Below are 12,221 nucleotides of genomic sequence, written 5' to 3' on the forward strand. Positions count from 1 at the left end.
ATTCAAAAAAAATGGAAAGACAAGAAGTGGATCTGCCAAATGAAAATCAGATTTATAGTTTTAGAGAGTTACATACATGAAATATGAAAATTGAACTTTGTATAAGGAATTGTTGGCTATGATGTACTGATCATGAATCAGTACATCATAGCCAACAATTCCTTCGCAAACAGCGGGAAACTTTGTCTGAATAGTTTAACATCCAGACAAAGTTTCCCGCTGTCAGAGAGGGAATGGAAGGGTAAGAGGTATATATTCATAATGTATACCTCTTACCCTTTCATTCTCTCGAGAAAGTTCAAAAACTTGGGTGCAATCAGAACTGATTGCACCCAAGTTTTTGAACTTTGTATAAGGAATTGTTGGCTATGATGTACTGATCATGAATCAGTACATCATAGCCAACAATTCCTTCCCAAACAACCCGAAATTTGTCTGATTCCACACTAATTTTATTAATTTATCTAAACTTTTATTCTCGTCTACAATTTAATCATCAATAATTATCTCTTGTTCTATTTCACTATTATATATATATATATATTTATATGATTTGATTTAAAAAAAATAAATAAATAAATTAATAAATCATTTACTCAAATATATCAAAAGTTTTATTTTTATATATAAAGATAACTACTTTTAAAAAAAAATACCCTATATATTTTTGCCATGTAAACTATTTTTGTCATGTAAACTTGTCACTTTTGTCAGAAGTGAAGTGAACCGAATTTTCATGCACAACAATTGACCCTACGACCTTTCTTGCCTTTAGGCAATGGGATATTCTGTAAGCTAAATTGATTTTGTAAAAAAGATTTTGAAACATCTAAATATTTGAAATCATTTGATTGAAGGGTTGGGGCGATGGGAACATGGGTGCAAGCTTCTTCCCATGTCATTTTACCTTTTTCAATCTGATTGGAAATACCAATTAGGTAAATTCGATCGACATACCCTTTGTAAGGATTCATTCTAATGAAGTACGTTAACAATCAAAATATTCTATAAGTGTCTAGTATGGAATTCAAAAGAATAAAGAAAATGGTAACGTAAATAAACGTATTATGAAAAAATTTATAATTAAAATGAAAAAAATAAAAAAAAATAAGTAAAGTGACTGGAAATGAAAATTAAAATCAGTGTAAAGTTTTATTTTTTTCTCGCTGTGAAACGTATTCGGTCATTTTTTTAAAAATTAATTTTTTGTTAGAGATAAGAGCTAAAACTCGGTAAACAACTTCTTTATGTCTAGAAAATTCTATCTTGCCTTTTATTTTTTTCTCGCTGTGAAACGTATTCGGTCATTTTTTTAAAAATTAATTTTTCGTTAGAGATAAGAGCTAAAACTCGGTAAACAACTTCTTTATGTCTAGAAAATTCTATCTTGCCTTTTATTTTTTTCTCGCTGTGAAACGTATTCGGTCATTTTTTTAAAAATTAATTTTTCGTTAGAGATAAGAGCTAAAACTCGGTAAACAACTTCTTTATGTCTAGAAAATTCTATCTTGCCTTTTATTTTTTTCTCGCTGTGAAACGTATTCGGTCATTTTTTTAAAAATTAATTTTTCGTTAGAGATAAGAGCTAAAACTCGGTAAACAACTTCTTTATGTCTAGAAAATTCTATCTTGCCTTTTATTTTTTTCTCGCTGTGAAACGTATTCGGTCATTTTTTTTAAAAATTAATTTTTTGTTAGAGATAAGAGCTAAAACTCGGTAAACAACTTCTTTATGTCTAGAAAATTCTATCTTGCCTTTTATTTTTTTCTCGCTGTGAAACGTATTCGGTCATTTTTTTAAAAATTAATTTTTCGTTAGAGATAAGAGCTAAAACTCGGTAAACAACTTCTTTATGTCTAGAAAATTCTATCTTGCCTTTTATTTTTTTCTCGCTGTGAAACGTATTCGGTCATTTTTTTAAAAATTAATTTTTTGTTAGAGATAAGAGCTAAAACTCGGTAAACAACTTCTTTATGTCTAGAAAATTCTATCTTGCCTTTTATTTTTTTCTCGCTGTGAAACGTATTCGGTCATTTTTTTTAAAAATTAATTTTTCGTTAGAGATAAGAGCTAAAACTCGGTAAACAACTTCTTTATGTCTAGAAAATTCTATCTTGCCTTTTATTTTTTTCTCGCTGTGAAACGTATTCGGTCATTTTTTTAAAAATTAATTTTTTGTTAGAGATAAGAGCTAAAACTCGGTAAACAACTCCCCCATGTCTAGCAAATTTAACATTCGTCTCCCATTTTTATATATTTGGTTTAGAATGTTCGAAAATGCGTAATATGGTCATTAATATTAATTGAAAAGAACCTTGAATTAATTCAATCTGATCTCACAAAATATTTTAAATTACAAACTTTGTAGTTTGAATAGATAATTAGTGTTAAACTCAAATAACTAGTTTATTTTTGAATAAAAATTATTTGAATTTATTCAATTTTGTGAATTTTCCTTCAAAAATCAAGTTTAAATATCTTATTTGCCGTATAATTATAAATACAATGAAACATATTCGAAATTAAAAAGAATGACTTTTTCTGTTCTTTCAATCATTCAATTTGAATTTTGCAATATTGGATTTCTCATTAAAGGCCTATTAAAAACAACAAGCAATTTAACTTACATTCAAATTTATTTGTGTTATATTCAATCTTCTCAAAACTTATAATTTTCGGCTATAGCATGATTATATGCTATATAATATAATAAACCTATAATAGTATCATTCTTTCAATTATTTGAAGAGAAAACCGAAAAAATCTATTTTCGGTCTATAACAATAAATAATTCCAAATTAACTAAAAATGAAAACCTAATCGAAACGTTAAACTCATTGAACAACTTAAATATTAAAATCGAAACTGATATTTTATTTGTAATAATTAAATATTTAAAAATCGAAGACTTTTCAAAAATTATCGATATAAAACCTTTTCGAAATTTTCTTGTAAATAATATTGATAGTGTAGAATTATTGGATTTAATTCTTTCTCAAATAAATTTATTACAAACAGATTTTACATTTTATGCAAATTTGTCTTTAACAATCTTTAAGCAGACAAAGGAATATAAATACATGCAAGAGATAGATTTTGAATTGTTATTGAAAAATTTCAAAGAATCAGATAATCAAGATTTTTTCTTCGAATTTACGAATCAATATCTAATCCTTTATTCCAAGGACACACAAGATTTTGAGTATTTGATTCAATTTCTAAATTTTCTATCTGAAATTCAAATCACATTGAAAAATTGGGAACTATTTTCAAAATTCTTATCCGAAATTTTTGGAAACAACATACATAACTGCTTTCAACAGTATTTCACGCAACAATCAAAAAATGTTTTCTATTCAAATCAGCAAACCGTTTTAATTGAATATATTTCACGCATTATGTGTTTATTTCTAACATATGATATGGATGATCTTCTAATCTATATGCCAATCGATGAAATTAATTCAATTTTTTTACAAATTTGCAAATGAGATATATAACACTGATCTTACATTTATATTCGTGTTTTATTCTGTTGTTTCAAAAAATGAAAATTTTTATCCATTTATCCAGCCAATGATTGTTTTGCTCATGAAAATCTCAATGAATATTTATTGTCAAGAAGCCTTTAAACCCGCTCTACTTTTTGATATTATGTTCGAATTATTCAATAATATATATGAAAATTCAAGCATTGATATCATTCAGAAAATTTCACTAATTCAGATGATGTTTGAATTATGTAAAACTGATATCGATGAAAAAATTACAGAAATGCTTGAAATATTTCGCAAAATTGGAAATAATTCAATTTACATAACAAATCCTAAAGTAAGGGTGATAGCTGATTTCATCTATGAAGAGTTTAAAGGCGATTCAGATTTTAACGATGAAATTTTGGAAATCCAAATTTTTTATGGCTTAAATTGAAATAAATCAATTCAATTTTGAATCTATTATTTTTTGAATATAAATAAAGCAAGTGTATTAATTAAATATTCCAAAAGTTTATTAGAACATCAGATAATTTGATTTTATAAGATTTTAATATTTTTTTAATATTTAATATTTTTTTTGAAAGCAATATAAAATATATCATATAAGTATCATTTATATAGGGTGTCCAAAGGTGTGTTTAGCACAAACCTGAATACTGCGAATAGAAATAAACAAGTTACATATATATAAAGTTTATTTAAATATAATCACCATTGGATTCAATCACGCGTTCGCAGCGATCGATCCGGGCTTGAAAGACACGCTTTAAATCATCATGAGAAAATTGCTCAAATTGCTCTCTTACAAAATTTTCAAGATCATCTGGACTCGCGAATTCGCGTCCTTCAGCTCTCTTTTTTAGCGTGCCGAATAAATAAAAGTCAGAGGGTGCAATATCAGGTGAATAATTTGGGTTTGGAACAACTTTGACATTGTTTTCCACCAAGTAATTCATTACCTTATGACTTTTGTGAACTCTTGAATTATCAAAATGAATTGCAAACTTTTGTTTTTGTTGTTTGGATTTCTCAAACTCATCAGAATTGATAATTTGAGTAAGAACATTGTCAATTAGATACTGAGCATTCATCGTATTAGGTTTTTGAAGAATATCAATTGCGATGATGCCATTCACGCCCCAAAAAACCGACAACATCATCATTGGTGTGTCAATTTTTTTCTTCGGGAATGTTTGCGGATTTTCATCCTTCGGGATCCACATGATTTTGGCTTCTGTTGCATATTGAAACCAAGACTCGTCCCCTGTTACTAAAAAGCGAAACTTCTTGGATTGATACGCACCCAATATAGAGAGAAGCTCTTTCGAAGATTGGACTCTAGATTTTTTTTGAACTGAATTAAGGTTGTGCGGAACCCAACGTGTATACGCTAGTTTGTAGTTCAAATAATTGTGCAGATAATAACTGACTGTTGTACGTGGTATCTTTGTCATCTCCTCTATCCTTCTGAGTGATGCTCTTGGGTCTTCATCTAGCGCTTGAAGAATTGCTTTGATTTTTCTTTGATCCGGCGATTTTTTGTCAATTTTTATGATGGGCGCCTTTTTGTTCATGAAGTGATACATCCTAACATGATACGTTACAGTGGAATAGCTAGGAGCATCCATACCGAAGCATTTTACCAATGTCTCGTAGATTTTTTACAGTCTTTGCATTTTTTTGCAAGAGCGAGGATGTTTTCTTTATGATTCATTAAAAAAATGGAAAAAATCCCGCCAAAATTTCCCGCGAAACCGCCTCTTGTCTCAAAATTCATTTTATATCCCGGCATGGCGCCAAAATACAACTTACTCATCATATACATATATTCATATTTTTTATTATATATTTATAATCAGCATATATCTCCTTTAATAGTCTCATATAGAGCGCTGTGCTAAACGCACCTTTGGACACCCTATATTTATCAAAACTGAAAACGTCATTGTCATATATTACCATAATATGACGCTAAATTGGCAAAGTAACGATATTCATGAACATCTAAATGTGATTTTACCTCTTATAATCAATCAGTGATTTTTACAGATGAAACATGTGATATAATGTATCATATATGCTGATTGTGTAATAGAAACTCTAATTGCATCTTGCTCAAAATAAATGTTGTAAAACTCTTAACCTTAAAAATTTTTGGACACCCTGGAGGAATCCTGATCGAGCAAGTTTGGAGTCTCCCTCAAGGTGAGGAACATGCAAACGAGAGAAGTGTTTAACACTTCATAAAGTATCTTATGGATATGGTTAGATATATAGTTCTACTTAATGGAAAGAATTAAATTGCGTTAAAGTAAAAAATGGAGTTATGAACTCATTTCGATATAAGATGCTTCATTATCATATATAGTAAATGTTTTTATTCAAATTAAGCTTAGTTAGATTTTAATTAAAAATTGGCAATTCCGATTTGCTTCTAATTGCATATATCTACTCATGTATAGATGTTTGCAAATGTGATAAATGGATTTGTAAATCTGTCTGCTCAATTTTGAAATCGATATTGGATTTGTAAATGTAAGCATTGTTGGGAGAATATCACCAAATATTTATCTTTAGTTGGAAATCTTTACTATCGGAAATATTGAATGAAGTTGTGTTTTGCTTGCCTGGGTAATTTGGATTGCAAATTTTTCTAATAAATTAGTGCCCTGCAAAAATAGTTACATATGAAAGTGTAGATTGGGTTGAGGGTCATAGAATATCTAAAGTTATGAACACATAATAGAGGCAATACTTGAATCTAGAAAATAGGAGATTGTACGTTAAACTTTACATGGCAGATTTTTTAAAAAATTTTAGTATTATTATATTTTATCAATTCCATTGCAATAAGCAATTAATGTAATTATGTAATAAAAACATTTTAGGCAAAAAGTTAAATTTTTAAATCAATTACTTTTCAATTTCATTTGATTCAAGTATGAGAGTGATATAAAAGAATGATAATATTCAATTTAATTAAATCATTTATATTTAAACATTGTACAATTATATTTTGTGAGTAAAACGATTATTTTTAATGACGATTCTATTCAAGCTTATCAAACAACCCCCAGAGAATAAACTTACACTAACAATTCCTCTATCACAGCCACAGGACTATCCTGTTTTACCATCGTTTCAAGAAATGAACTATTTTTTCCCTGAAGATGAAGAAAAATACGAAGATCATGTGAACTCCATCACATCTGGTAATATTGACATAGATTTTATTCGAAGATTAGAAATTTATTTCACAGTCCAAAAATATAGTTCGCTTGAAAGCGCTATATTTAATGTTCTTTATTATACAAGCCAAAAATATTTGTTTATGAACTATGATTCTGAGAATAGTATGGTCTCATGTGAATGTGGGGCAAAATATTTCATCAAATACACTAGTCCAAATACATTCAATGTTATTATTGAGTCATCTCATAAAAACGAGTGTCAAAAAAACTCAAGAATCCCGACTATAGTTTTAAATTATTGAATTCAATCAAATCAATTTCAATTTATAACTCGGAATTACACTCAATTTCTACGTTATGTTGAAATGAGATTTGGACGTAAGATTAATTCTGATACATTTAGGAAAAGAGTTAAAAGCCTATTTCACATGGACGATTCAGATTTAGTCAACAGTTTCAAAAAAATGGTATCATTAAATAATTTGGTCGTGCAAAATGGAGGTTTCTCAATTATACATACTGGGAAAATGAATGCTAAAGGAGAATATGTTTATTTGATAAACAAAATCATTACTCAACCAGATTTTATTGTAAAAACAATTTCGATTTTACCTCCAATTTCGAAATATTTTTTACAATCGAAAGCTTTTAATAACATACTGATGGTAGATGCTACTGCAGCTCATACAATTTGTGCTGGAAAAATGGGAATTGTGGCATCTACAACCCCATCTCGCAAATGCATTCCGCTTTCATACGGTTGGAGTAGAGATGCGATTTTCGGAATTTTTTTAGCCCTGGGATGTCATAACCGCTGCGGTTTTGTAAAATTTGGGATAAATTTTGACAATCCATTTTTTGTGGGATGTACGTTTATATCAATTTGCTGAACACATTACGCAGCCCTGGTCACTCAAAGGCCAGGGCATACAATTACAAAATAGTAGAGTGAGGCTCTTCTAATTTCTTCCAATCACAAGGGAAGATCTTAGAAGAGCCTTACTCTACTCGAACACATTACGCAGCCCTGGTCACTCAAAGGCCAGGGCATACAATTACAAAATAGTAGAGTGAGGCTCTTCTAATTTCTTCCAATCACAAGGGAAGATCTTAGAAGAGCCTTACTCTACTCGAACACATTACGCAGCCCTGGTCACTCAAAGGTCAGGGCATACAATTACAAAATAGTAGAGTGAGGCTCTTCTAATTTCTTCCAATCACAAGGGAAGATCTTAGAAGAGCCTTACTCTACTCGAACACATTACGCAGCTCCTGTTCAACAATGAGCAGGTCTTACCACTTTGAGAGGCTTTCGCTCGAGTTCTGATGCAGATCCCAACGCGAGCGAGAGTCTCTCAAGCAAGCTTCTAATTTGTAGCTAGAGTTTCACTCTTATGAACTGGCAGCCAATTTGAGGAGTAGGGGTAATTTTAGCTAAAAGTGACACACCCGTGAAGGGTGTGATTACCGATCGGTAATTTCGACAGTTTAGAATTTAAAATTTTTTATGGAACTGTTGCGAGTTTCATAAAGAATTTAAGGAATATAAGCAAAGATTTGAATCAAAATCTTAGACCTAAGCCGCTCGATTCGCTCGCGGCTTTCTTTATTATTTTAAATTTGCATATTTCCATCAAAAGTTCATAAGGTAAAAAATTTCGTTTATTTTTACTAAGAAAAAAAAGTTTTTGATAATAAATTTATTTTATTTCGAAAAAGTTGCAATAATCGTAAAAGGGTATTGATAGGCTTGCTAAAGTAACTAATTTTAGCTGTCAAATACTTTTGTATTTTGAAGTAAATTAGTATAAATTTGTTTTTACTTTTATTTCGAAAAAGTAGCAATAATCGTAAAAGGGTATTGATAGGCTTGCTAAAGTAACTAATTTTAGCTGTCAAATACTTTTGTATTTTGAAGTAAATTAGTATAAATTTGATATTATTTTAACTCCCTTTGAAAACCTCAATTTTCCATACAGAGGGAACGGGAATAGCATCCAATATTCCCTGAGAATGGTTGCGCATTCTCAGTTCCCTCTATATTTCGAACGAAGCTCTCATCAGTCTTTTTTTTAATACTAAACGTTTTTTTCCCTGTCACTTTTAGCTAAAATTTGGGTTTGCCGCCAATTTGAGAGACTTTCGCTCGAGATCTAATGAAAAATCAGAACTCGGCCAAAAATCGCCCAAACAGGCTTGTAATTCGTAGCTCTAGTATTGATCGTATGGATGTGTAGCCAATCTGAGAGACTTTCGCTCGATGTCTGATGCAATATCAGACATCGAGCGAAAGTCACTCAAAACAGCTTAGACATGTCTATTTTGACGGCATTAAATGATTTCATAGGAAATGTCTCAGTTGTTAATTAAGTTCACGTGAGCTTTTATGAATGAAAATAAGTAAAAAAAGAATTTTCTCAAAAAAAATTGTGTACGCATTGAAATTTTTATCTATAAATTTAGATATGTCGTCAATAATATAATATAATTTTAAATTCGTGGAGTACACTTGGGATAATTGAATATGGGCTACTCCATCCCAACCTCTCAAACTTCCTCTGAATTTGGACAAGGTATCCCAATCCCAAAGACCTATCTGAATAAAATGAAATAAGTATATTATATATATTATTTATTTGCTAATAATGAGCATAAATCGCTAAAATTATGAAGAAATTAAAAATTAAAAATTAAAAATTAAAATTAGAAAAAATTGTTGATTTAATGAGAGAATATTGTATAAAAATAGAATTATTAGCTAAAATACGTATTAATTTTATGATATTTCAATCACATTAACGAAAATCGCCCATTTTTAATTCAAATGGGCGGGAAAAAAATAAAATTCCAAAAAAATTGAATTGGGGAAACGATAGGGGATGGGATATGAGAAGCCCCATATGTTTGGGAATTTTTCGCATCACTAGTTGGAGTGTTGAGGAAGATCACCCTCTTATATGGAGCTTGTTTAAATTAATTTTATTGGTTATAAAACAAAATGACATTTCAACAATATTTTCCGACGATGGAAGTGATATTAAAAGCGCATTGTCACATTCAGAAATCAATTTACTCTCAAAGCGGATTTTATGCATATTTCATTTATTTAATAATCAAAAATTCGGAAAATGTCGAGAGATAATTTGGCAGCTCAAAAGAGCAATCAATGACAAAGATTTCCAAAGAATTTTACAGGAAGTTGAAACAAAAATTAGAATGACTTATCCGAATTATTTGGAAAAGAAAATTTCAAAATATATCGCGAAGTTACAATCAATAAACCCTTTCAAAAGGAAGGCTTTTGATCAGGGCATAATGGCAACCTCAGCACTCGAAGTCTTAAATGGTTATTTTCAAAAAACTAAAATATTCGATTTACTTCAGGCATTTAATTTCTTTAAACAGCAAACAATGTCAATTTTATTAAGACTTTACAAATATAATGAGGAGCCAACAAAAATTATAGAAAAAATAACAAAAAAGGCCGATTTTTACAGAATAATAATTTCCGAAGACCCAAATTGTTATTACGTTTTAAGTGGTTTGAAGCAAATCGAAATGATTAACACTGTTATTATTTACGATGGAAATCAAGCTGCTTGCGACTGCAACGAAGCCTTACGCTACGGGATTGTCTGCTCACATATTCTCGCTGTGAAAAATTTCAACAATTCTTTAGAAATTGACACAAAATTCAAAAAAGAATCATATTTTACCAAACTCGATGAAAAAGAATTTGAAGTGTTCAAATCTAAGGATATAAATATTCTAAACATCGAGCCAATGGACATTGAAATTCCTACAAGAGTTCGAAGAGATTGCCAAAAGAGAAATCGAATTCCTTCAGAATTTGAATATAATGGAAATAAAAAATAGTTTAAAATCATTTTTAATCATATTAATTTGATTGAATTGAGAATAGGATAGATAAATTGAGAGTAAAGGTGTCTTATATAAAATTTTATAATTTGAATCGTATGGATATGTATGTAAATTATAAATGATAAAACAAAGATATTAGATTTTGAAAGTAATTTAAAATAATCGAAAAAAATTGAGAATAGGATAGATAAATTGAGAGTAAAGGTGTCTTATATAAAATTTTATAATTTGAATCGTATGGATATGTATGTAAATTATAAATGATAAAACAAAGATATTAGATTTTGAAAGTAATTCAAAATAATCGGAAAAAATTGAGAAACAATAAGAAGAACTGTGATCTTACGTTCTTATTTTCCATAAACTCGCGATCAATTATAATTTTCAAAAAGTTGAAAGTAAACAATTTTAACATTTCATCTAATATATGTACTGAATACATTTTTTAAATCTGTCAATTATTTTTCAAAAAAAATTTTATTTTGTTCAAACTATAAAATTACATTATTATTCAAAATTTGCTTCACAAAACCAATTTTGGATATTCATAGTTTTCTTATCCTTTCAATTTCTATAATCTCTTTTTCAATTTTTAATAGAAAAAATTATTTGAAAAAATTATTTGAAAAAAAAACTCACCCCTTAATTGTCACTTCTTTTTAATCTCAATTCTATAAAACTATTTATTTTTTTTCAGTATAGTTTTCCTTTCAAATTAATTTTCTTCGGGGCGGCGACAAATTTGCCCAGCCAGTAAAGTATTCAATTTTTTTGCATTTTTTAAGAGTGCACACGAGAGGATCATGTAAACTTCAGAATTTAGCTTCTTAAGGGTGCACCCATATGTACGTTTATTTGAGAGGAGGAGGATTACCCTCTCAATTTTGAGGGATTCGTTAGTTTATTTTCTCGATGAATATGCAATAAAATTTGATTTTTACCTTATCAATATACTTCATATAATATACACATGTTCATGTAAAAACTTTTTTCCAAAATCCTCAGTAGGGTTGTTAAAAATATCAAAAATTAGCGTTTTGAAGACACCATGGTGTCTTATAATTTTCCCTTCCTTATTGGCGTGTAGAAATAAATGCGCCAATAGATTGAAGAAGAAGAATTGTTTTTCTCTTAATGAACTTTAATCCTTTTGATATAAGAATATTAAAAACATTAATATAATTTCGATTTCGGAAATTAAATTTCCAAATTTTTTGTCGATTTCGGAAATAACAGGATCCCGCATCCAACACGCAACAACAAAACACAAAACACACTTTTTGGTTCTTTCATCGTTTTAATCGTAATTTATGTAATACATGATTTGGATAAATTTTACAAAAATAGAACCTATATTATATTCTTTTCAAAGATTCTTGCAAATCATCAAAAATAATTGTATTTTAAAAAACAATCATATTATCCTTTCATTATTTTAAACTTAAATTAGTTTTTATGATTGACTAAAGCAATCATATTTATTCATCATTAAATAAACAAAAAAATAATATTTGAGAGTTATTTCAAAAAAAAACATTGAATTTATTAATTTGTCTCAATTTCAGTATTATAAATTTTTATAATTTCAATATTTTGAAATACACTTTTTAATATTCCAATATTTATGATATTTCAATGTATTAAGTGGTC

The 12,221-nt window shown here is 28.9% G+C and overlaps 2 protein-coding genes and 1 pseudogene across 3 annotated transcripts, besides 11 other annotated features; 2 read left to right on the plus strand and 1 right to left on the minus strand.

The window, feature by feature from the left end:
* Positions 1 to 90: 90 nt before the first annotated feature.
* Positions 91 to 439: a mobile genetic element.
* A 1,502-nt stretch (positions 440 to 1,941) lies between these two features.
* Positions 1,942 to 2,783: a mobile genetic element.
* Positions 1,942 to 2,783: a terminal%2Cinverted (terminal inverted repeat of Banshee-A1 transposon ID:TVAGG3_0153120).
* Positions 2,784 to 4,116: 1,333 nt separating this feature from the next.
* Positions 4,117 to 4,144: a terminal%2Cinverted (terminal inverted repeat of Mariner transposon ID:TVAGG3_0153130).
* Positions 4,117 to 5,419: a mobile genetic element.
* On the minus strand, positions 4,197 to 5,323 carry TVAGG3_0153140 (annotated as a pseudogene). The gene has a single exon. A coding segment is annotated over exon 1 (1,127 nt).
* Positions 5,392 to 5,419: a terminal%2Cinverted (terminal inverted repeat of Mariner transposon ID:TVAGG3_0153130).
* Positions 5,420 to 6,538: 1,119 nt separating this feature from the next.
* Positions 6,539 to 6,991, plus strand: TVAGG3_0153150 (uncharacterized protein; the record flags this gene model as incomplete). Its single annotated transcript, XM_001314484.1, has 1 exon — positions 6,539 to 6,991. One exon carries the CDS (start codon positions 6,539 to 6,541, stop codon positions 6,989 to 6,991), a length of 453 nt encoding a protein of 150 aa, XP_001314511.1.
* Positions 6,992 to 8,105: 1,114 nt separating this feature from the next.
* Positions 8,106 to 8,135: a terminal%2Cinverted (terminal inverted repeat of MuDR-3_TvMULE3 transposon ID:TVAGG3_0153160).
* Positions 8,106 to 8,814: a mobile genetic element.
* Positions 8,785 to 8,814: a terminal%2Cinverted (terminal inverted repeat of MuDR-3_TvMULE3 transposon ID:TVAGG3_0153160).
* A 623-nt stretch (positions 8,815 to 9,437) lies between these two features.
* On the plus strand, positions 9,438 to 10,633 carry TVAGG3_0153170 (SWIM zinc finger family; the record flags this gene model as incomplete). The annotated part of the gene is made up of 1 exon (XM_001314485.1): positions 9,906 to 10,565. The coding sequence occupies one exon, from the start codon at positions 9,906 to 9,908 to the stop codon at positions 10,563 to 10,565; it is 660 nt and encodes a 219-aa protein (XP_001314512.1).
* Positions 10,634 to 11,298: 665 nt separating this feature from the next.
* Positions 11,299 to 11,321: a terminal%2Cinverted (terminal inverted repeat of MuDR-6/TvMULE4 transposon ID:TVAGG3_0153180).
* Positions 11,299 to 11,402: a mobile genetic element.
* Positions 11,403 to 12,221: the final 819 nt, after the last annotated feature.

Source organism: Trichomonas vaginalis, chromosome IV, assembly GCF_026262505.1.
Source record: "Trichomonas vaginalis G3 chromosome IV, whole genome shotgun sequence".
Classification (NCBI taxonomy): domain Eukaryota; phylum Parabasalia; order Trichomonadida; family Trichomonadidae; genus Trichomonas; species Trichomonas vaginalis.